This window comes from Mirounga leonina, unplaced genomic scaffold, assembly GCF_011800145.1.
Source record: "Mirounga leonina isolate KUSES-001 unplaced genomic scaffold, KU_Mleo_1.0 Mir_125, whole genome shotgun sequence".
In the NCBI taxonomy this organism is placed as follows: Eukaryota; Metazoa; Chordata; class Mammalia; order Carnivora; family Phocidae; genus Mirounga; species Mirounga leonina.
The window spans coordinates 41,376,367-41,400,417 of record NW_023270305.1 but is presented as its reverse complement, the minus strand read 5'-3'; the positions used below and the strand labels follow the sequence as shown (position 1 = coordinate 41,400,417).

General features: G+C 50.1%; 1 protein-coding gene across 3 annotated transcripts in view; it reads left to right on the top strand.

Annotated features, from left to right (window-relative positions):
* Positions 1 to 22,062, top strand: part of TET3 (tet methylcytosine dioxygenase 3) — a 97,922-nt gene extending 75,860 nt beyond the window's left edge. For all 3 annotated transcript variants that reach the window (XM_035001280.1, XM_035001281.1, XM_035001282.1), the window contains 6 exons: positions 3,923 to 4,131; positions 5,455 to 5,605; positions 8,312 to 8,401; positions 8,891 to 9,028; positions 13,443 to 13,779; positions 14,302 to 22,062. In XM_035001280.1, coding sequence (XP_034857171.1) covers positions 3,923 to 4,131; positions 5,455 to 5,605; positions 8,312 to 8,401; positions 8,891 to 9,028; positions 13,443 to 13,779; positions 14,302 to 16,079 — 2,703 coding nt within the window. In that variant the 3' untranslated portion in view covers positions 16,080 to 22,062. The remainder of the gene's footprint in view (positions 1 to 3,922; positions 4,132 to 5,454; positions 5,606 to 8,311; positions 8,402 to 8,890; positions 9,029 to 13,442; positions 13,780 to 14,301) is intronic.
* Positions 22,063 to 24,051: the final 1,989 nt, after the last annotated feature.

Below are 24,051 nucleotides of genomic sequence, written 5' to 3'. Positions count from 1 at the left end.
CATGGCTACGGGCAAGTGGCAGCATCTAGCTGCCTGTGGTGGAGGACACTTCCCGTGGTTCTCCCTGCCCACCGGCCTCTCTGGTCTTATGTCTAGAGCCTGGGTTTTCCTTTCCAACCAGGTTCATGTCTTTGTTTACCGCCAGAACCCCTAACCAGTACGTTCATCTAAAAGTAGTATGCCTGACAGATTCGGGACTTGACTGGCCAGGACCTTGGGAACAGAGTTGAGGCTCATCATGGGTACCTAGTAAATGTGTGTTGAGGGAAGGATCTAAGAAAGCAGTGGGATGGCCCAGGGAGCCCACTGGTAATTGTCAGTTTTAAGGTGGCCTGTACGGGGTATGGAAGTCGCCAAGCGTGGGAGTTAAGGGAGTGACCCAGGTCTCATTCCTAAGGCTCAGTATAAATGGAGACACGCCAGAAGCAAACACCACGGACAGCAAAAGTGGGCTTTCGGTAGAACTATGACCCATGGAGATGCTGCTTGGGCCAGCCTGTACCGATGACCGGGGGCAGGAGGCAGGTATTTGAAGGCCCATTGAGGGCACGGTGGAACAGACCTCGTGGGGAAACCCAGGGCTCAAAACTAAGTACCAAGAGTGGGAGCTGCGGGAAGACAGATTTGGGCTTCTGTTGGGCACAGTGGCCAGGGAATTCCTGCACAGAATCTGAGCGGGCTGTCTGTGGTTCTGTGGTGGCTTGTGAGCCATTGGCGTTGGTGTCCTCCTGCCCTTCCATGGGCCTTTCACGTTTGCATTTTGTGCGTTCAGACCTGCTGGCTTCCTTCATAGTGCGGGTAGGGAGCTCCACTTTAGTTAGTTTTCTAACGGATTTTTTGAGCGTAGCCATAGGCCTGTGAGGGTGTGGCCACAGAGAGCTGTCTGCTTGTGCTTGTCATGTTTATGTGTTTGCCACTTGGGAAACCAAAAGGATGTGGCCTTGATGTCCGCTTGGACTGGCAAATGTTTGCGTGCTCTGAACACACATCACACGTGGGCACCATGAGCCAGTGCCCTGCCCTGTGTGCTGAGCAGACATTGACAGTGGTGCCTCAGAAACTCCGGTGACAGGACTGCTGTCGTGTGTGTGTGTGTGTGTTTAAGAGTGTTATTTATTTATTTGTCAGAGAGAGAAAGAGTGCGCGCACACACAAGCAGAGAGAGCGGTAGGCAGAGAGAGAAGCAGACTCCCTGCGGAGCAGGGAGCCCGACACGGGGCTTGATCCCAGGACCCCGGGACCATGACCTGAGCCGAAGGCAGACGCATAACGACTGAGCCACCAGGCACCCCTAGGGACTGCTGTCTTACCAGTACCTGGGCCATGCAGAGCTGCTCACGGTACGGCTGGCTCAGTCTGCGGAGGCCGGGCAGTCACACAGCGAGTCCTCTCACGGCATGACTTAGTGACATGGTCATAGGTTACTTTCCCCCCCCCCCCCAAAAAAAATTTTTTTTTAAATAATGATGTCACCGATGCTTCCCTGGGTTGGCTCAAAGTAGGAACTCGTGGGCCAGAGATGTGTTTTGTTTAGCATGCAAGATGCCCCTTAAAATTTTGAAGGAAATTCTGACACCTGCTGCAACATGGATGAACCTTGAGGCTGTTACGTTAAGTGAACTAAGCCAGTCCCAAAAGGACAAGTTCCGCGTGATTCCACGTGTATGAGGTTCTGCGCGTAGTCACACTCTACGGAGGGTCAGCAAGTAGAGTGGTTGTTACCATGGGCTGGGGCAGGAGAGAGGGGAGAGAGTGTTCCATGGGTACAGAGTTTCTGTTTGGGATGAGAGGACGTCGTAGAGGCGGATGGAGTTCTGGTGGCGGCTGCGTACTTAGCCGCTGAACTTTACACTGAACGATGGCCACCGAGGTCAATTTTATGTCCTGTATGTTTTACCATGGTTTAAAACATTGAATTAGATGCTCAACTCTTTAAAGGGAGGGGTTGCATGTAAAGTCTGGATCTCTGTTTTCTTATTAAAATGGGGAGAGGTGGCTGTACGAGGCTGAAATTCTCCCCAGGCAGTGGCTGATGGAGAGGAGGCCTGGCTTATTTCTTTTGAAGGGGCAAGTGCTTTTTTCACGTGGCCATGGTCCACACCGCTCCCCAATTGTCCGGCTGGCCCACTCTCCTTATTTGTCCTGCCTGGCTGGCTGCCTCTTTGGATGTCTCCCTGCACTGACATACTCAGGACCGAGTGTGTCTGCAGCCCAGGCATCTCCTGACCCCCAGACCCAGGCTATTGGGGTCTATGAGAACTGGCCACTCTCAGCCCCGGCACGTTCCCAGTTAACTCACCACGAAACAACCCACAACCTACCCACTCTCCCCTGCCACAAAAGTGGAAATCCATTTAAGACTTTCTCCTCTCCCTCAGCCCCAAGTCAGATGGTCCCAAAGCCACCTTTCTCCTCAGTGTGTCTGAATGCATTCCTTTTCCCGTGTCATTCCCCACTGCCCTAGTTCAGCACTTTATCCACTTTTGCTTGTTATGTTTGTTAGTGGTCTCCCTGTCACTCTCCCCCACCCCCAACCACCTGCTCCCCTTCTAGAGCAGGAAGCTACTTAGGAAAGCCCCCTGTGTAGACTCCTCTGTGGAACCCCCACCTTGAGTCCTTGTCCCCTCAAAGCCCTTTCCAGTCTGCCCTCCTCCTTCCCCTCTTCATGGGCCCTCATCAGCTCCCAGAATTAGTTGGGGTTCTTAGGGGAGGTCAGCCACCTCATCCCCCAGCTCCCGGGCCCTTCGCCGTGCCATATCCTTTTGGGAGCCAGGTCAGAGTTCTGGGAGTGAGTGAGAGTGGGGTTGGGGGAGAGCCTGGCTGAGGAGCCGTGCAGCGTGGAGCCCCAGGCCCTTGGTTTTTGTGTTCTTCAAGAGCTTTATTGAGATACAATTCATATACCATACAATTCATCCATTCAAAGTATACAGCTCACTGGTTTGGGGTATATTACTAATTTTTAAAAATTGTGTTGAATTATACATAACCTAAAGTTAGCCATTTTAACCATTTTTAAGTGCACAGTGGTACCAACTACATTCACATTCTTATGCAGTCATCACCACACTCTCTATTTTCAAAACTTTTAGAATCCAGAAACACTGTACCCCATTCTTTGCCCCCCAAGCCCCTGGCAGCCACCATCCTTGCTGTCTCTGTGAATCTGACTGTTCCAGGCACTCTTTGTAAGCGGGATCCTATACAGTATTTGTTCTTTAGTGTCTGGCTTATTTCACTTAACATGATGTTCTCCAGGTTCATCCATGTTGTCGCATGTGTCCAATGTTCCTTCCTTTTTAAGGTTGACGACTACTCCATTGTATGGAGAAGCCACATTTTGTTGATCCGTATCTGTTGATGGACACTTGGGTTGTTTCCGCTGTTTGGCTGCTGTGAATAATGATACTCTGAACACGAGTGTATAAACCCCTGTCCCGAGCTCTGCTCTCGGTCCCCTTGGGTATATTCCTGGGAGTGGCACTGCCTGGTCATATGGTAATGACATGTTTTGAGAAACTGCCAAAAATTTCCACAGCACCAAAGCCCTTGCTTTGTAACTAAAATCATACAGATAAGCAGCATTTTCTCTGCAAATATTTTAGGACTACATAAAAAAAAAATCTCAATGTATTTTGGCTCACAATTTTCTCTCTCTATATTTAGTGCTAAGCCTATGCAGCTCATCAATAACTTAGATTTTGTAGTAACTGTTTTTTATTTTGCTCTTAAAAAAATAACGTTTGTGTTCATTATTCCCTAATGGTAACGGTCTCTTTGTATGATTGCTGTCGACACTGCCCTAAAGACCTGCACCCCCTGGTCTGGTCGGCAGAGGTGAGGGGGGTGTGGCGTCCCAGGCAGAGGAGCGTGGGGGCCAGGCTCTGACAGTGAACAGTGCCCACCCCGCCCCGCGTCCCTGCAGGTGATCCGCAGGCACACGCTGGAGGAGAAGCTGCTGTGCCTGGTGCGGCACCGGGCGGGCCACCACTGCCAGAATGCGGTGATTGTCATCCTCATCCTGGCCTGGGAGGGCATCCCCCGCAGCCTCGGAGACACCCTCTACCAAGAGCTCACCGACACCCTCCGGAAGTACGGGAACCCCACCAGCCGGAGATGTGGCCTCAACGATGAGTACGTGGGGAGCGGGGGGTTGGGGGCGGGGGGTGGTCCCCGCGTGCAAGGGTGGGGGCGGCTGGGCCAGGTGGCCATCGGCAGGGCCTTGGGCAGCAGATGCAGGGGACTCTGCCCCCCCCCCCCTTCACTGGGGCCTGTCTGTCCTGCAGTCAGGACTGTGATGAAAGCAGCTGCCCCACAGTCCTGACCTGGGTTCTTCCGGTGCTGGCGGGAGAGGGTCTCTTGCCTTGGCTTGGCTTCGCTGTTGTTGAACCTCACATGGGCTCTGGGGCTCTAAATGGTGGAGCAACTGTGAAAAAGTATGTGAGTGTCCCGCAAGTGTAAGGTGTCAGTGGTGGTCATGAAACCTGCCCTTCTAGGGTCTCTTCCCATTTTTTAAATTAAGGTGTTTTTACTAAAAAAATAAATAAATAAAAATTCATCCTTTTAGGTATACGGTTTGAAGAGTTTGGGCTTTTTTTAAGCTTTTATTTAAATTCCAGTTAACGCACAGCGTAATAGTTTCAGGCGTACAAGTGTGAAGAGGGACAAATGTTTACAGTCCTGTAGCCGCCACCACCACCACCAAGATACGGAACGGTTCCATCGTTGCCCCCGGTTCCCCCGCACCTCTTTAGAAGCAAGTCCTTCCTTCTGCCCTGGCAACCACCAGTCGTGCTTCATGTCCCCATAGGTCTGCCTTTTCAGGAATGTTCTATAAATGGAACCAGACCGCGTGTAGCCTTTTGGGTCTGGCTTCCTTCCCTGAGCACAGCGTCTCTGAGCTTCACCTGGGCTTGTGGGCTAGTAGCTCATTCCTTGTTGCTGCCGAGTAGTATATGCTGCTGCTGGATGCATCACCGCGCGTTATCCATGCCCCAGTGGAGGGGCCTCTGGATTGTTTCCAGATTTTATTAGCTGTTGAGTTACAATTACATGTCTGTGTTTATGTGTTTAAAGGCCTGAAGCACCTGGGCCTGAAGGAAGCGGGCGTGTTCCAATACGTCCCTGTGTGTGTCGAATGTGTCGGAAGCTGTCATGATATTAGAGTTAAGGCAGAGGATGAACCTCACTGGGGTTTTGATTAGATTCTTCCCACTTACCTCAAACAACCCATGAGCTTCTCCCAACAACAGATTCTTAGACCTTCAGGCTCAGGGGTGGGAGCTGATTCTCCACCCCAGGACATTTGGGAAAGGAGTTGAAGGCAGGGAAGGATGTGGTCCCAGTCACTGGGAGGCCATGGATACTAGGCCTCAGCAGGACCTCCCCCTGGAGAGGGAGGAAGATTTCGGAACAAAAAAATGTGTCTGCATGCCTAACACGTGACGTGTGTTGCAGCCGGACCTGCGCTTGCCAAGGCAAAGACCCCAGCACCTGCGGTGCCTCCTTCTCCTTTGGTTGTTCCTGGAGCATGTACTTCAACGGCTGCAAATACGCTCGCAGCAAGACGCCGCGCAAGTTCCGCCTTGCAGGGGACAATCCCAAGGAGGTGAGCAGAGCTCCACAGAGCAGTGGGGCCCTCCCGCTCGTCCCCTTCCACCTAATGCCTTTCATAGTCCAGCAGGGAGGGTGGATTAGCACGCGTGAGACTCAGATGTGCGGAAAATGCAACTTGCTTTATTTATTTATTTTTTAACTGACCTCCTCTTGCTGTGGGGTGTGGTGTGGAGGGGTGTGGGGAGTGAAAAACTTAATCAATGACCGGTACCTCAGACTCTTCTAGCTTTAAAACAGTCTCTTTATGGTAAATGTTCAAATTCCTCATCAGAATTCGACCTCCTTCATAGGTCATTTCTTCTCTTCATTCTGCCCAAGACATCTTTCAGGGGCTGGGAGGTTTAGCAGGAAGAGGAGCCTTGAGGCCGTGGGCCATTTTCTGGGGCAAGTTCCCTCGTCTTGCCTGGCTGCCAGGTCACCTCTTCGTGAGGTTGTCCACCTGTCCAGGCCTTGCTATCTCCTCCTGGGAGCCTGGCCTGGCTCTTAGGCACTGGCCTGCTGTCCACATAGTATGGCCTTGCGGTAGCCGCCTCGTCAGGCCAGGCTGCCTTCTGCCTTGCCCCTTCCCTCTGTTGTCCTGCTTGTGAAGGCCATCCGGAGAGGTGGGCTCCCCTCTGAGTTCGAAATGCAGAGGAGGTACAGGCCTGTCTGGGCTCCCCATCATTTCCCCTTCAGCCTCCCCCCTCCCTCCTGCCTGAGCTCCTGTGAGGTAGGGTACTGGGTCCTCTTGTGGGGGTCTAGGCAACATCTTGATCCCTGGCTCTACCTTCCACATTTCCTTAAGCTCCTTGTCCCAAGGGTTTCCCCCTTTTCCACGGGGCATGGGGACTCCCCTTGGGCCTGTGTTTTTCTACTGTACATATAATAAACTTCTCAGAGTTCTCAGCCCTGCTTTTCAGAAGTAAAAGGAAGCATTTTCAAATGCAGAACACTTTTTCCCTCAAAGCTTGGCTTTTATTTTATTTTATTTATTTATTTGACAGAGAGAGACACAGCGAGAGAGGGAACATAAGCAGGGGGAGTGGGGGAGGGAGAAGCAGGCTTCCCGCCGAGCAGGGAGCCCGATGTGGGACTCCATCCCAGGATCCTGGGATCATGACCTGAGCCGAAGGCAGACGCTTAACGACTGAGCCACCCAGGCGCCCCGGCTTTTATTTTTTTAAGATTTTATTTATTCATTTATGAATGAGAGAGAGAGAAGGTGCAGGAGTGGGAGAAAGAACGAGAGCAGAGGGAGGAGAAGCAGGCTCCCCGCTGAGCTTGGCTCAATCCCACAACCCCCAGATCACGACCCAAGCTAAAATCAAGAGTCAGATGCCCGACTGAGCCACCCAGGCACCCCCAAAGCCTGGCTTTTAGACTATTGCACAAACTAGTCTAATAGTGTGATTTGACACTGGACTTTTATTTATGGTGGCATCTGCCCTCCCCTGGAAGCAGCGAATGCAGCTATTTCAATAAGAGAGGAGCCCCAGGACCCCAGGAAGTAAGAATTACCAGGAGTGAAAATGCACTGCTTTAGTTTCTCTCACTTACTCACCCTATTCCATGAACTTACGTAGGGCTGAGCACTCGGGCCAGCGCCTCACAGGTGTGCTTCTCAGCCAGGCTCATGATACCCCAGGCTCTGGGCATTACTGCCACTCACTTTACGGAGGAGGCAGGTGGCTTGCCCAAGGCCATATGGCAGTAATGGTGAAGTCAGGCCTGGGTTCCCCCAGAGCTCACGAGCCTCACCCCTGTGCTGTGCTGGCCTTGGGCCCACTGTGTCGGTGGCAGCCTTTGGACTGCAGCCAGAGATTGGGGGTGGCTGCCCAACTGGACGGACAGCTGAGCCATTGGCCGCCATCTAACATTTCCACTTCTATAAGCTTGGTTCTTTTTCTCTTCCATCGTCTTCCTCTTTTTTTCTGTGTAAACTCTTCATGTCTGTGCTCAAGGCCTTCTAGGAGGCCCCCGGCCCCCCCTGCCGGCTCTACTTGCCACCGCTGAGGGCCAGGCTGTGGCTACCTGAAACCCTGACCAAATGTCGCTGAGGTGCTGCTCTGAGTGGTGCGGCACTAGCCAGTGGGCCTTCTGTGAGCAGGCAGGTGTTCTCTGTAAAAACACAGCACAGGAGCCACATGGAACCACCAAGCATTTGAAACGTCACTAGGAAAACAGGGGGACTGAATTCATTTTAATTAAAATTCATATACATTTCAATAGCAGCACATGGCTCGTGACTACCACATACGATGGTGCGGGTCTGGGGAGTTCCCAGCACAAGACCTTCACCACCCCTCTCCTCTCCATCTTCCTCTGTAACACCGGAAGAAAAAGCCACACATGTTGCTCCTGTTTTCACATGCCTGCCACACCACCCTTCTGCCCTAGGATGCTGAGCACTCAAAACCAACAACCTGTGGTATGGGTTGTGAGCGGCACTGAGCTAGAGCCTGGAAGAGCAGTAGCTGAGCAGTCCCGGTGGCTGGGCCTTCAGGCCGAGACTTTTCCCGAGCTTCCATGTCTCCAACTCTAAAACGCACATGGCACCATGCCCCTCCCAGAGGGAACTCTGTAAAGACACCTGATGGCACCTTACTTCCTACCTTCCCAGCAGCCCCGCAGTGGTTCTAGGATGGAGGTTAACTTCCAGCATATAGAGTTTGGCAGGTAGGGATGCTCTGGGTACGTGTGACTGCTCTTCTCTCCGTAGGAAGAAGTGCTCCGGAAGAGTTTCCAGGACCTGGCCACCGAAGTCGCTCCCCTGTACAAGAGGCTGGCCCCCCAGGCCTATCAGAACCAGGTAAGGGGTCTTGGGCCTTTCTCTGCCCACATGTCATCCACATCTCTGCCCGTACTCCCTGAAGTCAGGAAGTGGGAGACTGAGCTCCTGCCATTGTGCTCCATATGGGAAAAGCTCAGCTAGAGAGAGAGTAATGATGTAGGTCTTGAATAAGATACTTTCTTTACACTGAGCTAACTGCTTCCCAGACTATCTGTCCTCTATCCCTTGCTTTCATGCCTCTCCCCGCTAGTAATCTCCCACCTCCTCTGGTCTGGCTTCTCCGGGGGAGGCTCGAGTTTCTCTGTCCTGTCACCCCTGCATCTTCCAGATGAGGTGAGAGGGACTTGAGATAACCCAGAAGGAAGTCATTCCTACAGAGGCTTCAGCCAGAAAGCCTACCTTCTGCAGCCCATGCACAAGGCAGCCGTGGTCCTTAACCTCCCCAGTGCAGAATCCAGGCCACTGACCTCAGGTCACACAAGCAGTTGTCCTTGGCCGTCCACACAGGTGACCAATGAGGAAATAGCGATTGACTGCCGCCTGGGGCTGAAGGAAGGGCGGCCCTTCTCGGGGGTCACGGCCTGCATGGACTTCTGTGCCCACGCCCACAAGGACCAGCATAACCTCTACAACGGGTGCACCGTGGTAAGGAACCCTGGACCTGTCACAGTGCTCCCTGTGGGATGATCCTGGGAGGGGGACTGGTTTGTGCAGACAGGTGGGCTCAGAGTAGGGAGGGACCTGGAGACAAGAGTCTCAGATCTCTGGGAGGTGCTCTGCCAGACTGCTCCTGCTCACTTCTCTGAGAAATACATGGACCAGAGTGGTTGGGCCAGGTCGGCCTTGTCTCTGTGTCTCAGGTGGATGCTGCAGAGTGCAGTCTCTTGGACACCTGGAGGCCCTCAGTTACCTAAAGACGGTTCCAGGTCTCCGTGAACACTTGGATTTAAATCCAAACAATCTCTTGATTCACCCATTGAGCAAATGTTTATTTTGCCCCAGGTGCTGGTCTAGATCTTGGGGAATAAAATGGACCAAGTCCTGTCCAAGTATGTGATACAATTCATATCTGGCAGTGATGGAAATGGAGTCACAATTCATATCTGGTAGCGATGGAAATGGAGTCGGGGAAGGGGGAAAGTGAGAGCAGATGCTGTTTGAAACGCCGCGGGCAGAGAGGCCTTTCTGAGAAGGGGCAGCTGAGCTGAGACATGAATGAAGCGAGAGAGTAAAGGGTTGAATGTCTGGGGGTGGAGCGCTCCAGGCAGAAGGACCAGCACGGGCGAAGGCTCAGAGGCAGGCAGGGATCAGGTCACAGGGAGCCTAGGAGGCAGGCGAGGCTGTGGGCTATGCTCCAAGTGTGAGGGGAAGCCCCGGAGGGCTCTTCGGCCGAGAGCAGTAGGATCTCATTTATGAAGTCAGAAGCACGCTCTTGCTCTCCTGCAGATGGAGAATAAGTATGTGGAGGTGGGGGGAGGGGTGGATGGGAGAGAACTGGAGGAGGCGGCCAGTTGAAAGGCTGGGACAATGTCCAGGCTAGAGATGATGGGGCTGGGGCAGGAGGGAGGGTGGGGAGGGAGGTAATTGGATGACTTGGGGTGATCTTGAAGGTATAGCCAAGGGGGGTTGCTGATGGACAGATACAGGATAGGAGAGGGAAGGACAAGAGAACCACCCAAGTTGTTTTGCTTGCGCACCAGGGCAAGTGTTGGGGTGATGTGCTGAGCTGTAGACTAGCAGAGAAGGCCAGTTTGGGGGGAAACTGTTTGAGAGGCCTGCTAGATGTCCAGGCGGACACGCAGAGCAGGCAGGGGAGGCGGGTATCTGGAGAGCCTTTGGCTCCCAGTTACAGCCACAAGGCCGGATGCAGTCACCGGAGGAATGAGTACAGTTGGAGAAGAGGGATGGTTTGGCCTTGAGTGGGGAACCCCCCTCGAAGGGATGATACCAGCTCTCTTCTTTGCTTTTTAACTGGGTCCTGGGCAGGCAGGGCTCCCCGAGGAACTATGGAAGAGGCAGAGGCCCTGGCGATTCATTTGAAAGGGGGCTCCCAGAGTCTGGGTGTAGCTTGGGTCTGACACAGGGATTGATGGCCCAGCTCTGAGATTTTATTTCTCTGCCTTGTCCTCCTTCCTTATGTCCAAGGCTCGAAGCAAGATGGGGCAGGCGCCTGTCCACACTGCACTGTGAGGGTTTCTAGCTGAAACAGAAAGGGAGGGAACTCCAGGATGTAGGAGAGGGTCAGGGAAGGAGGAGGAGACAGCAGGAGGTAGGAGCACAGTGAGGTTATTCCAGTTCCAGAGCTTGTAGAGTTTGGAGTGAAAAAAAGCAAACTTTTTTCAAAATGAACAGTATTTTTTCTAATTAAAAAGCTATTTAAAAAAGTAAAGAATATAAGAGAGTATAAAGTAAAAATTGCGTGAAATCTCATAGACATGACCAGTGTTAGCATCGGGATGACTATCCTTTCAGGCACCTGATTGTATGTGTGCGTGCGTACAGCTATATATGTTTTACACAAACGTGATCACATTATGTGTATGTGCTGCTCCATGCCCTGCCTTTCCCAAGACTACATGATGGACAGCTTCTGTGTCCCCGGATGTAGGCTTACTTGAGCATGTGGTCAGGCTGCATGGATGCCTCTGCCGTCGTTTGACTGTCCCCCTCTGTATGGACAGTGAGTGTGTCCAGCCTCCCCCTCCAGAAACCAGAGGGAGGGTCCAGCCTTATCACATCTCGGTGCAGTGGTGGAATAATCTCCTTGAGATCCCAGGGTAAGGACATTTAGAGGCTTAGAGTGCTGCTTACTTGCAACATAGGGCGTTCTCAATTTCTTGAGTCTTCGCCTGCCTGAGTGGCGAACATAACGATCTCATTGCAATTTGTGTTTCTTTTATTATGAGAGAGGTTGAACATCTTTTTCTATATTTCTTACCCATTTAAATTTTATCTTTGTGACTATCCTTTATGTCCTAAAAAAAAAAAAAAGGATAACCACATCTGTTGACGTTGGTAAGTTATCTGTGTTAGGGAGAGAAACACCACTTCTGTCATCTCTCATTCTTTGCTGTTTTGTTTATCACATTGGGTTTTAGGGAATGATTGGAAGCAGGGCTGTGGTCAGTCCAACCCAGAAGGTATGTGGGTGTCTGGTCAGAGCAGATTAAGTCTGAAGAGCCACACATACGCTGGGAAGAAACATACTTGGTAGAGCATGACACCAAAGGAGAAGCTATAGAGGGGAAGATGAATACAGCTGACTTCATAAAAATGAGCCGTTTCTGTTCAATAATAAAACGCTACGATCAAAACAAAGTCCAGTCCAAACTGCAAAACAGTATTTATAACAAGTGACAAAGGGAATAATCTTCACAAAGATTATTTTATATGCATGATTAAAATGGATAATCCAATATAAAAATGGGCAAAAGGCATAAAAGTCACAAAAAAAGGAAGACAAAAGAGTGGTATTAAAATATACCCAGGCTTTGTTTTACTCAAGTCTGATAAGACAGACACAGACATGAGTGTCAAGAGGACAGAAGTTTGTCCTCAGCCTTCAGGAGCACATGCTGGGCCACGCGGAAGCACCGGGATTGGTCAGGAGGCAGTGGGGAGAGGGGAGAGTGTGGCCCAGAGCCTTTATTGGAGATTCTGTGGAAAGGAGTGGGCAAGGCAAAGTAGAAAGCAGAGTAAGCTGAGGATTGGAGAGTTTGGGTAGTTTCTGGGGGCTCTGGGCCATAGGGGTGGTCCGCAGTTGTCTTCCCTGGCCCTGGGTGATATAGGGCAGTGGGAATATTGGCTCAGTATGCAGGAGTTTGGTAAAAGAGAGAGTTGGCTGTGTGGGCTCTTGATTGGTTGGTTTGTATATCAGAGTGCACCCAAAGGAGGTCATTTGCTATCTCTAGGCATTAGCTAGTCTTTGGGGAAGGACAGCCCCTCCAGGGTCAAGGTCCCAAATGCCAAAACATCAAGAACACAGAAAATAAAATATAGTCAACACAAGAGTAAAGAGTAAACTTGAGAGGGAAAAAAAAAAAAAAATCAAACCTCATTAGTAATCAGAGAATTGCAGACCAACAGTGAGATAGATACATTTCGATAATGAGCAAAATGTTTTTCAGAAGTGAATGGCAAAATTACAAGCAAAAGTGTAGGAAAATGGAAACTCCCCTTCTGTCAGTATGAGTGAAACACTGAGGAGAATCATTTTGGAGGGCAGTTTGGCAACATGTAGCCCTTTACTTCACAGAGTTTCTTCCAAGGAATTATGTGTCTTAGAAAATCTAGCTGAAAGTATAAAAGTATTGTTTATGATAGGAAAAAATTGGAAACAAGTTTTAATGGTGATGACGGTTTAAAAGAATACATTGATACAGTAGAATAATATGATGCAAGTTTTTAAATCACATTGGGGAGAATAATGCATAAGAAAATACTCATACTGTTTAAAAAGAAGTTATTATAAAGTTACATGCATAATGCGATCCTATTTCATTATCAAAAAGCGAGTTTGGGTATGTGTGTATGCAAATACGATCAACATGTTTATAGTGATTATTTCTAGATGGTGGGATTATGGAGATAATTATTACATCCTTTGTGCTGGCCTAAATTTTCTATAAGCAGCACATGTAGTTTTTAATACAAGGTATTTTAAGAGCACAAGGAGGCTGCGTGTTCAGGGCGCGGAGGATAAGGGTGTGGGGTCTGAGGCTCGGTGAGGTGATGAGGCGTAATGACAAGAATGCCCCGCTGGAGGGCAGAGCATGGCTGCCAGTCCCGACCAGGCCCCCTCCCAGCCCCCTGAGGGTCGCACGGGACAAAGTGAGTGGATGTCCTTTGAAAGCTATAGAGCAGATTCTAAATGCTGATGATACTATTACTCTGTGAACCAGGGGGAACATGCTTTTAGACACTCTAGAAAGAGTGGCTGGCTGGTGTTGGGACTGTGTGCGGAAGCGGGGGGGAGGTCTTGTCTGCGGATGTTCAGCCCTTGCCCCCAGCGCTCGGCGCCCCCAACCCCATGCACCCTCCCTCTGTCTGCTTGGGGCAGGTCTGCACCCTGACCAAGGAAGACAATCGCTGCGTGGGCAAGATTCCCGAGGACGAGCAGCTGCACGTGCTCCCCCTGTACAAGATGGCCAACACGGACGAGTTTGGCAGTGAGGAGAACCAGAACGCCAAGGTGGGCAGCGGGGCCATCCAGGTGCTCACCGCCTTCCCCCGCGAGGTCCGGCGCCTGCCTGAGCCTGCCAAGTCGTGCCGTCAGCGGCAGCTGGAAGCCAGAAAGGCGGCGGCGGAGAAGAAGAAGATTCAGAAGGAGAAGCTGAGCACTCCCGAGAAGATCAAACAGGAAGCTCTCGAGCTGGCCGGTGTCACCACCGACCCAGGTGTGTGGGGAGAGGGTGCCCGCCAGAGGCGGCACCGTCGGGGTGGGGGTGTGGCCCCGGACAGCTCCCTCCCTGCCCCTCTTCCTGCCTCTAGATGGAACTCCAGACCAGAGTCCTGGGGCCTCTCTCAGCCCTCTGAACCCCACATTCTCTTAGCTTTCAGTCAGCGCAGTATCCACGGCAGCCCTAGGACACCAGAGCTGGGGGGTCCCCTCTTCCCACAGAGGAGCTGGGCTTCTCCTCCAGCTTGCCTGAGCGTCCACACAGTGTGCCAGGGCCTCAGACGCGTGGTCTGCAGGGGCGCGTGGGCCGCTCTCGCGTCGCCTGAGCCAGTGAGGACCCGTGGGGTTCGCCAGGGAAGGGAGGAGGGGGAGTGCTGCAGGGGGCTCCTCCCGGGGCTTCCGTGGGGCTGAGAACCCCTTAGGGGAAGAGGGAGGTTCCAGGCCCAGTCCTCTTGCTCCGGGCCCCTGTGGTCTGTGGTTCTCTCTGCTCCTTCTTGGTCTTGCCTCCTGTCTTCCCCAGGCCTGGCTCTGAAGGCTGGATTGCCCCCGCAAGGCCTGAAGCCCTCCCTCAAAGTGGAGCCACAGAACCACTTCAGTTCCTTCAAGTACAGCAGCAACGCGGTGGTGGAGAGCTACTCGGTGCTGGGCAGCTGCCGGCCGTCCGACCCCTACAGCATGAATAGCGTGTACTCCTGCCACTCCTACTATGCACAGCCCGGCCTGACCTCCGTCAACGGCTTCCACTCCAAGTATGCTCTTCCGTCGTTCAGCTACTATGGCTTTCCATCCAGCAACCCCGTCTTCCCCTCACAGTTCCTGGGGCCCGGCACCTGGGGACACGGTGGCGGCGGCAGCAGTTTTGAGAAGAAGCCAGACCTCCACGCTCTGCACAACAGCCTGAGCCCGGCCTACGGTGGTGCTGAGTTTGCCGAGCTGCCTGGCCAGGCTGTTCCCACGGACACCCACCACCCCACTCCTCACCACCAGCAGCCTGCTTATCCAGGCCCCAAGGAGTATCTGCTTCCCAAGGCTCCCCAGATCCACCCAGCATCCAGGGACCCCTCTCCCTTTGCACCGAGCTCCAACTGCTACAACAGATCCATCAAGCAAGAGCCACTAGACCCGCTGGTCCAGGCTGAGTCTATACCCAGAGACCCTGGTAAGATGGGCAAAACACCTTTGCCCGAGGCTTCCCAGAATGGGGGACCCAATCACCTATGGGGGCAGTACTCAGGAGGCCCAAGCATGTCCCCCAAGAGGACTAACAGTGTGGGTGGCAGCTGGGGTGTGTTCCATCCTGGGGAGAGCCCTGCCATCATCCCCGACAAGCTCAGTTCTTATGGGGCCAGCTGCCTGACCCCTTCCCACTTCCCAGATGGCCAGTGGGGGCTGTTCCCCGGCGAGGGGCAGCAGCCAGCCCCCCAGCCTGGAGGGCGGCTTCGAGGCAAACCGTGGAGCCCCTGCAAGTTTGGGAACAACACCTCGGCCTTGGCCGGGCCCAGCCTGACGGAGAAGCCGTGGGGGATTGGGGCCGGGGATTTCAACTCTGCCCTGAAAAGCGGTCCTGGGTTCCAAGACAAGTTGTGGAGCCCCCTGAAAGGAGAGGAGGGACGGCTTCCAACCCCGGGGGCAAGCCAGCTGGACAAAGCCTGGCAGTCCTTCAGCATGCCCCTGGGCTCCAGTGAGAAGCTCTTCGGGGCCCTGAAGTCAGAGGAAAAGCTGTGGGATCCCTTCAGCCTGGAGGAGGGGACTGCCGAGGACACCCCCGACAAGGGGGCGGTGAAGGAGGAGAAGAGTGGCGGGGCGGAGGAGGAGGAGGAGCTCTGGTCTGACAGTGAACACAACTTCCTGGACGAGAACATCGGCGGCGTGGCCGTGGCCCCCGCTCACGGCTCAATCCTCATCGAGTGTGCCCGGCGGGAGCTGCATGCCACCACACCCCTCAAGAAACCCAACCGCTGCCACCCCACCCGCATCTCGCTGGTCTTCTACCAGCACAAGAACCTCAACCAGCCCAATCATGGGCTGGCCCTCTGGGAGGCCAAGATGAAGCAACTGGCGGAGAGGGCCCGGGCGCGACAGGAAGAGGCCGCCCGGCTGGGCCTGGGCCAGCAGGAGGCCAAGCTCTATGGGAAGAAGCGCAAATGGGGGGGTGCCATGGTGGCCGAGCCCCAGCATAAGGAGAAGAAGGGGCTCGTCCCCACTCGGCAGGCGCTGGCCGTACCCACAGACTCAGCAGTCACCGTGTCCTCCTACGCCTACACGAAGGTCACCGGCCCCTACAGCCGCTGGATCTAGGTGCCAGGGAGCCAGGGAGCCAGCGTACCTCAGCGTCGGGCCCGGCCCGAGCTGCTTCTGTGGTGCTTTTGCCCTCACGCCTGGGGGCGGGTTGGGGGTGCAGAAGTCTTTTTATCTATATATACATATATAGATGTGCATATATATGTATTTATGGTCCAAACCTCAGAACTGACCCGCCCCGCCCCTCCCCCCCACTTCCCCAGCACTTTGAAGAAGAAACTACGGCTGTCGGGTGATTTTTTTCGTGATCTTAATATTTATATCTCCACGTTGGTTTTTTTCTCCCCCCCCCCTTGTCTGGGGGGCTTTTATTTCCTCTTGTTTTTAAAACTCTATCCTTGTATATCACAATAATGGAAAGAAAGTTTATAGTGTCCTTTCACAAAGGAGTAGTTTTAAATTCCATTTAAAAATGTGTATTTATTGGATTTTTTAAAAAGCGACGATAGTAATGGTAAAGGAGCGGCAGGAAGGGCCAAAAGCGCTCATTCCTGCCCAGTCTTGCTGGGCCCAGCGAGCCTGGCCGTCTTGGGAGCTGGCAAGGTTCTCTCAGCCATCTGCCCCTCATGAGCCAAGTGCAGACTGTAGCCACCCTGGTCCATCCCTTCTGACAGATATGCCTTCCCTTCAGGGGAGGGAGCCCTCAGGACAGCTTCTGTCCCCTCCAGTAGGATGGGAGAATCTGTAGAAAAACATCTGGGGTCCCTTTTCCAGTCACCGGCTTGGAGTCGGGGACCGGGGAGGCAGGTGCACCCCCAGGCCAGGCAACAGAGATGCTGGCGTAGATTTCCCCCAGAAACCAGGTTGGAAGTAGACAGCTTCAAGCTTGCTAGTCTCCACACTGAATCCTCTCTGTCCGTTATCGATCAAGTCACATGATGTCACGGTTCCCTAGGCAGCACCTCCTTGATGGAGCTGGAGTTGAGAGGCTCTTAGGAGCCATTTCCACCGGGTTGACAAACCAATGAATACTGGGCTGAAGGAATTTGTCTTAGTGGCAGTTTATTTTTTAAAAAATGCCCCAAAGCTTATGCTGATATCGAAAAAGGGCTACTGTATCTCTAAAAACAAGAAGTTGAACCCAAGCTGTGAAAAGCCAGTGTCGCCCCGTCGCTCGGCACTGTGCAGAGCCTGGTGCTGTAGTATCGTGCTGGGACTTCCTCGACCCTGGGGCGGGTCGCGTCCTGTGGGAGCTCAGCACACCAGTGTAACAGCAGTTAACGCATCTCTCTTCCTGGATTTCCACATTGGACAATGGTGCAGGCCTCACCACCCAAGCCCACCCCCTCCACGCTATCCCGGGGCGGGGCGGGCTCGCACTCAGCAATCTTAAAATGCAGGAGTCCAACGTTTTCAGCAGGTAGCTATGATTTCCCTCCCTAATTGGTGCCATTTCTCCAGTTGATCATCTTCTCCTTTCCCCTTCCCCCCACTTTAACTTGCCCATTCTAAAAATCTGGTGCATTCGTTCAGTTCTTCGAAATGAGAATGTGGTGCTTCATTGTTGCAACATTGTGGAGAGCAGTTGGGCCTGACTGGTAGAAGCAACAGTCGTGGACAGCAAGTCAGACTTCCTGGCGTGTTTGTTTTTCCTGTGGTGTGAGTGACATTTCCATCAGGTTGCCCGTGTGGATGTGTGTGGTGAGTGGGAGGCTTCAGCAGGGCACAGAGAGGGGAATATGGCCACACAGTGAATGACAACCAAGCCCTGAGATACATGTCAGATATTTATTGAGCAGTTTTATTCAGATGTGGGTCTTCGTAAAACGAGTTTAACAATCAGATGACGATGCTAAAGGCAAGTTCCTGAGCTTCCAGGTGCCTTGTGTAAGAGCTGAGAACCGACCCGCCGGGTGTCTGCCGTAACCGGTCAGGAGCACTGGCGGAGAGTCGCTGTAAGATGTCCTGAGCATTTATGTGGTCTGGTTTTAACTGTACATAGTGAAAGATTTTTTTAAGCACTTTTGCCTAGATTTAAACAGCAACTTGAAAAAAAAAAAAGTATGTTTTAACATGTAATTGTGGGAGAAATTGTAAATAGTAGCTCAATATTTAACGTGCTTTGTCTATCCTTCACTTTTACCATATTCTGTAAAGTTGCATTTATTTTACAGGACAAAAATGAAATATTATTGCTTTTGAAATAAATACCCAAGAGCTTATCAGGATTTAGAATTATTCAGAACTCAGATTTATAGGAAAACCTCTGACCTTCAGTTTGACAAGCTAAAGGAAGCAGAGTCTTTAATAAGCATGCTAATTTTCTAGTTTTGAGGAAAAGTTGGGTCCTTTAAATGCTATTTTGCTTATCGCATCAGTACTTTTATGCAGGTCTCATTTGACTCCGTGCTTAGGTAGATGCGGGGGTGCCTTGAAAACTTCATTTTAAATGATCTTAAGCAAGAAATACAATATTTTACGAAACATTTGGAGAATGTGACCGTCTGTGTGACCCGGGAAAACCCCAGGTTGGCTGTTGGTTTGGAAGGTCCCGAGTGTAACCCAGGTGATTCGGATACTTGGCATGTGTGAATCTTCCTGATGTCTGTTAAATATACACTTCCCCTCGTCACCCTTTGGTAGCAAAAGCCATTAGATGAAAGGAGAAACCGATAACAAGCTCAAAGCAGGTGATGTCTGTCCCGGCAGCCCCAACAGCCTTTGGTCTGTAACTTTCTCGACTCGCGTATAGGCTGCTGCGAGGTGAGTCAAGAGGCAGTCTCCATTGGATGCTCCCATTCCCCTCAGAATGGTGTTTCAGAAATTAGGTGGTGCTGTTGCCATGCTCGAGTCCATGCCGATTTTTACACACTACATGTATAACCTACCTCAAATCTCAGTCATTAAAATTAGCATGCTTTAGACGTAGATTTAAAAAGTAACTATGCACAGCTCCTTATTGCCCCCCCTTGCTGCTGAAGGTTTCTTAAAGAGAAAAATCAAATTTTTATTTTTTACTGGTACTATCATTTTTTAAGTCCTAAAGATGATTAACAGACATTTTTATCATGAGAAGAAAAATAAAGCCATTGCAACGAAAGAACCTAACAGCATGACCAAGTTTTAGAGTAATATTATAGCAAGGAGAAACGGTGGAGTCCTGGAGCCCTCTCCCCAGCGTGCCCTGTCCACAGACGCCATCCACATGCAGTGCGAATGTCTGGTTCTCCCTTTGTTTGGTTTCCCCTGCCTTTTGCATGCAAGGGAAGTGCTTGCAAAGTTCTGTGCTAAGAGATTTTTTAAAATAATCGCTTTGTGGCAGGTTCTCACAAAATAACTGGTGCTAGCTCAAGAACCCATCATCAGAAATCTTGACTAAAGTTGTTTCATGGATTTTGAGGTTTTGTTGTTTCTGTTGTCGTTCGGGTTTTGTTTTGGGTGTGTTTTTTTTTTTGCCAGGGCCTACGTTTCCCACACGCCGGCTTCGTGGTTACTGCTGGCCCGCTTGCCGGGGTGGCCGTGGTGCGCGTGGAAAGAGATCATACCCTGCCCCGTCTTGGTCCTTCCGCCAGCCTCTTTTGGAAACGGTAGTTTACAGAGCAAGGGGTTTTTAAAGTGCTAAAGCCAGGAAAGGAGCAGAGCTCAAGTGCTTTGTACCAAACAGCGCTAGATGTGTGAGGATGCTTGAGGAGGAGGAGATGGTAACCTGATTTCACGGAGAGAAATCCAGCCAGACTTTGTGACGTGGAACCACCGCCAGATCTCAAAACCAAGGGGATGCTGGTGGAAAATTTAAGTGATATCCCTGACGTGCCTCAACCAATCTCTTTCCTTTTGTTACTGAAGTGTGTTTTATGGACTAGGAAGCATTTTTATGAATTGAAATAGTCTAAATAAAATGGTGCTATGGTGTTTCAATGTGACTGTCCCTGATCCTGTCCTGCTGAGGTGCTATCAAGGTTCTGAAACCACAACCAACCAAAAACAAGGTGGGCTCCAGTCTCTCTTGGCTTCCCCCCATCCCCCGTTTGGTGCTGTCTCCTTAGACCTCTGTTTACCGTGCTAAAACCTGCTCTGAGCAGTTTTTCTGTTTCGTTTTCTTCTTCTTCCCTTGGTGGCCGAACACAGAAAGGCAAGTTCTGAAGGCAGCTAGCTCCCTGACCACGACGGGAGTGGGCCGGCCTGGCTTGGCAGGTGCTCTGGTGACTCATCTGTCCTCTCGGGCCTGATGAGAAAGGAAGGGGAGTCTGGTACTCCTGCCCCTTCCAACATGGCAGGCATTCTCGTAGCCAAGGACTCACGTTTTCCTCCTGCAGCCCACGGTGCCAAGTAGGCACCTCTGAGGGTCTCAAAGGCATTCCTCTTGGACCTCGGTCCTCCCCTGGCGCTGGCCAGGGCCGCGGCGGGCAGCAGGCTCGTTCCTTTGCTCCTCACAGCCCTTGCCCCAGCGTTGCTCCTGCCGGTCCCTCCTCGTGTTCCAACTGAAGGAAGGAGCTTGCTTTGCTCGCTTGATGCCACTGAGGCTGCTTTTTAGTTGGTGCTACTCTACATTTCCTCTTGGGTCCACAAAAGCTAATGTTTGAGAAACGTAACAGGAAGCCCCATTTTGTGTCATCCACTGTCACAATAATTTTTTTTAAATACCTCAAAAACAGGACATTGTGACAACTTCAGTAAAGTAGATTCCGTGAGGGTCTGATACCTGCAGGTTGTCCATCTGATGACTGACTTGACCTTGAAGATTCTGGGGTCCTTTTATTTTTCACTCTTCAGCAGTTAATCATGGCAGAACATCTAAAGGAAGGAGTGTGGTTGACTTTATTTTCTTTGTAAGTTTTGCTTTCGGATAAAATGTGAATCTCCTATGCCCATCTCATTGAGCTTTTTCAGGCATTGTTGCTGTCATTTGAAATGACCTCCTCAAAACCTACTTTATTAGCCAGAGGCATCTGCTGTAGCACTCGGCCAACTTCGACATACCCTGGACCAAAATGTTTGGAGGTGCGTATCCCAGCGTAGGTTATCCAGCCCCACACCCACGCGTGCATAGAGTGTTTCCACTTGAGACCCTGTCTTGGCGCTCCCGGCCCTTCCCACAGAGCCAAGCAATAGGCTTCTCCCCCGAGCAGAGACTGCAGCACAGAAATGCGAGGTCTGAAGTTGCTTTCTGCCTAAGGATCAGTGAGTGATTTGGCCTACTTCCTCATTCGCTTCTATTCTGATATCAGGGATGCTTTTTGTAGCGGTATCATTTGCGCTCTTCTCATTTTGACTACCCGTCGTCATTCAGGGAAAACTCATCACTATTCACATGGGAATTTAAAAAAAATACCATTGGGCTCATTTGAACATCCAAATTTTCTTGATTCCAGTACCTTTTTTTTTTTCTTTCTTTCGAGGGGAAAAAGGAGGAGAAAAACAGGAGTGATGTCATTTCTTTTTCGCATATTCTAATTATAAAAGAAATAAGGGCAGGTCAAACTGTGGCATATTAACGCATTAGACTTAATCTAGAACCCCTGTAGCTTTTTGATGTGTTTTATTTCTTCTCTCTTTGAATTCCTGTTTGGTTACTTGGCTTCCAATGGAGGTGAACTTAACAACCATACTTGAATATTCCGTCTTGACTTTGTAACTGTGGCTACTTGAAATGAAGTTTATCTGGGGTTGATGGATGAATGGTAGATTTTTGCAATGTCTCAAGGCAATAGGATGTGTATTATTAAACTGTAGATATTCTTAGTACAGTAAATTTATGCTGATAATTTTATTTTGTATAATTTTTAACTTTTTGTTAATATTTTTTCCTCCCACTTTATTGGTTTGCCTCCTGAGCTACCCCTCCTTACCCTCCCTTCTCCCCCAGTGTTTCAGTAAATTTAATTTAGGGTGCCTAGAAATTGCAAGTATGTATCCTTTTTTGATTTGTATTTTATTATAATTTACACAAACAACTGGGTTTGTGAACTGTATTACTCCTGGTATCTTTAAAATATTGTGGGTGTTTTAATAAATTTTATATTTATTTTTTGCACTCAAATTCAGAGTGGGTCCTTTTTTCCCCTTGCCCCCCCACCCCGAGCCAGGCCCAGATTGTGGTATTTAAGGTTACCTATAACCCCGCCCTCCCACTGTACGTGTAGACGCACCACTGAAGCCCTAACAGCAACAGTAGAGCCTGGCCTGGTCTCCTCCTGCCACCTGCATAATGTTCAAAGGCCATCAGCTTTTAGATCTGCATATGCAGGGACAAAACGGAGATGGCCTTTTTCTCATCTATGTTTCTGCTTTTCCCGCCCCCCCCTTTTGTCTTATTATCCCCTTTTTTCATTCAATTTGGGAGACCCCCCCCCCCCCCCACGATTAAGATTTTTCACTTCTGATGGACTATTTGCTAAAGAACGTCTGAATGTATCTTCATTCTGATTATCTGAACACCAGGTGTAGTAGGAAGGGCCAAATATGGAGCCCTAGACCTTGGGGAGGGGAGCATTCCCATAATTCAGATCGCCTGGCCTGCTGCAGCAAACGGGGTTGAAAGAGGGAAGTTGACAGCAATACAGGCCGACCTCAAGAAACAAAAATCTCTAACTAACCTTACAACTCAAGGAGCTAAAAAAAAGAACAAACAAAACCCAAAACCAGCAGAAGGAAGGAAATAAGAGATTAGAGATTAGAGCAGAAAGGAATTATGTAGAAACAAACAAAAGGAACAGATCAATGAAACCAGGAGCTGATTCTTTAAAAGATCAACAAGACTGATAAAGCTCTAGCCAGACTCATTTAAAAAAAGACTCAAAATCACTAGTGAAAGAGGAGAAATAACAACCAACATCACAGAAATATAATTGTAACAGAATATTATGAAAACTTATATGCCAACAATTTGGACAACTTAGAAGAAATGGGTAAATTCCAGGAAACATATAACCTATCAAAACTAAAGAAGAAATAGAAGATTTGAACAGAGCAATTACCAAAAATGAAATTGAATCAGTAATCAAAAAACTTCCAAAAAACAAAAGTCCAGGACCAGATGGCTTCATAGGAGAATTCTACCGAACATTTGAAGAGTTAATACTTACTTCTTCTCAAACTATTCTTAAAAAAAATGGAAGAGGAAGGAAAACTTCCAAATTCATTCTATGAGGCCAGCATTACCCTGATACCAACACCAGATAGACACTACCAAAAAAAACCACACAAGCCAATATCTCATGAATATAGATGTAAAAACCATCACCAAATATTAGGAAACCAAATCCAACAATACATTTTAAAAAGTATACATCACGATCAAGTGGGATTTACCCCCAGGATGCAAGGTTTGTTCAATATTTGCAAAACAATCAACATGATACATCACATCAATAAAAGAAAGGATAGGGGCTCCTGGGTGACTCAGTTAAGTGTCTGCCTTCAGTTCAGGTCATGATCTCAAGGTCCTGGGACCAAGCCCCATGTTGGGCTCTCTGCTCAGCGGGGAGTCTGCTTCTCCCTCTCATTTTCCCTTTGTGCTCTCGCTCAAATAAATAAAACCTTAAAAAAAATAAAAGGATAAAAACCATATGATCATTTCAACAAATGCTGAAAAAGCATTTGATAAAGTACAACATCCATTCATGATAAAAGCCCTCTACAAAGTAGGTCTAGAGGGAATATGCCTCAACATAATAAAGGCCATATATGACAAACCCACAGCAAACATCACACTCAATGGTGAAAAACCCAGAGCTTCTCCCCCTAAGGTCAGAAACAAGACAAGGATGTTCACTCTCACCATTTTTATTCAACATAGTACTGGAAGTCCTAGCCACAAGCAATCAGACAACATAAATAAAAGGCATCCAAATTGGTAAGGAAGAAGTAAAACTTCCACTGTTTACAGATGACATGATGCTCTATTTAGAAAACCCTAAAGACTCCCATCAAAAAACTATAGAATTGGACGCCTGGGTGGCTCAGTTGGTTAAGCGACTGCCTTCGGCTCAGGTCATGATCCTGGAGTCCCGGGATCGAGTCCCGCATC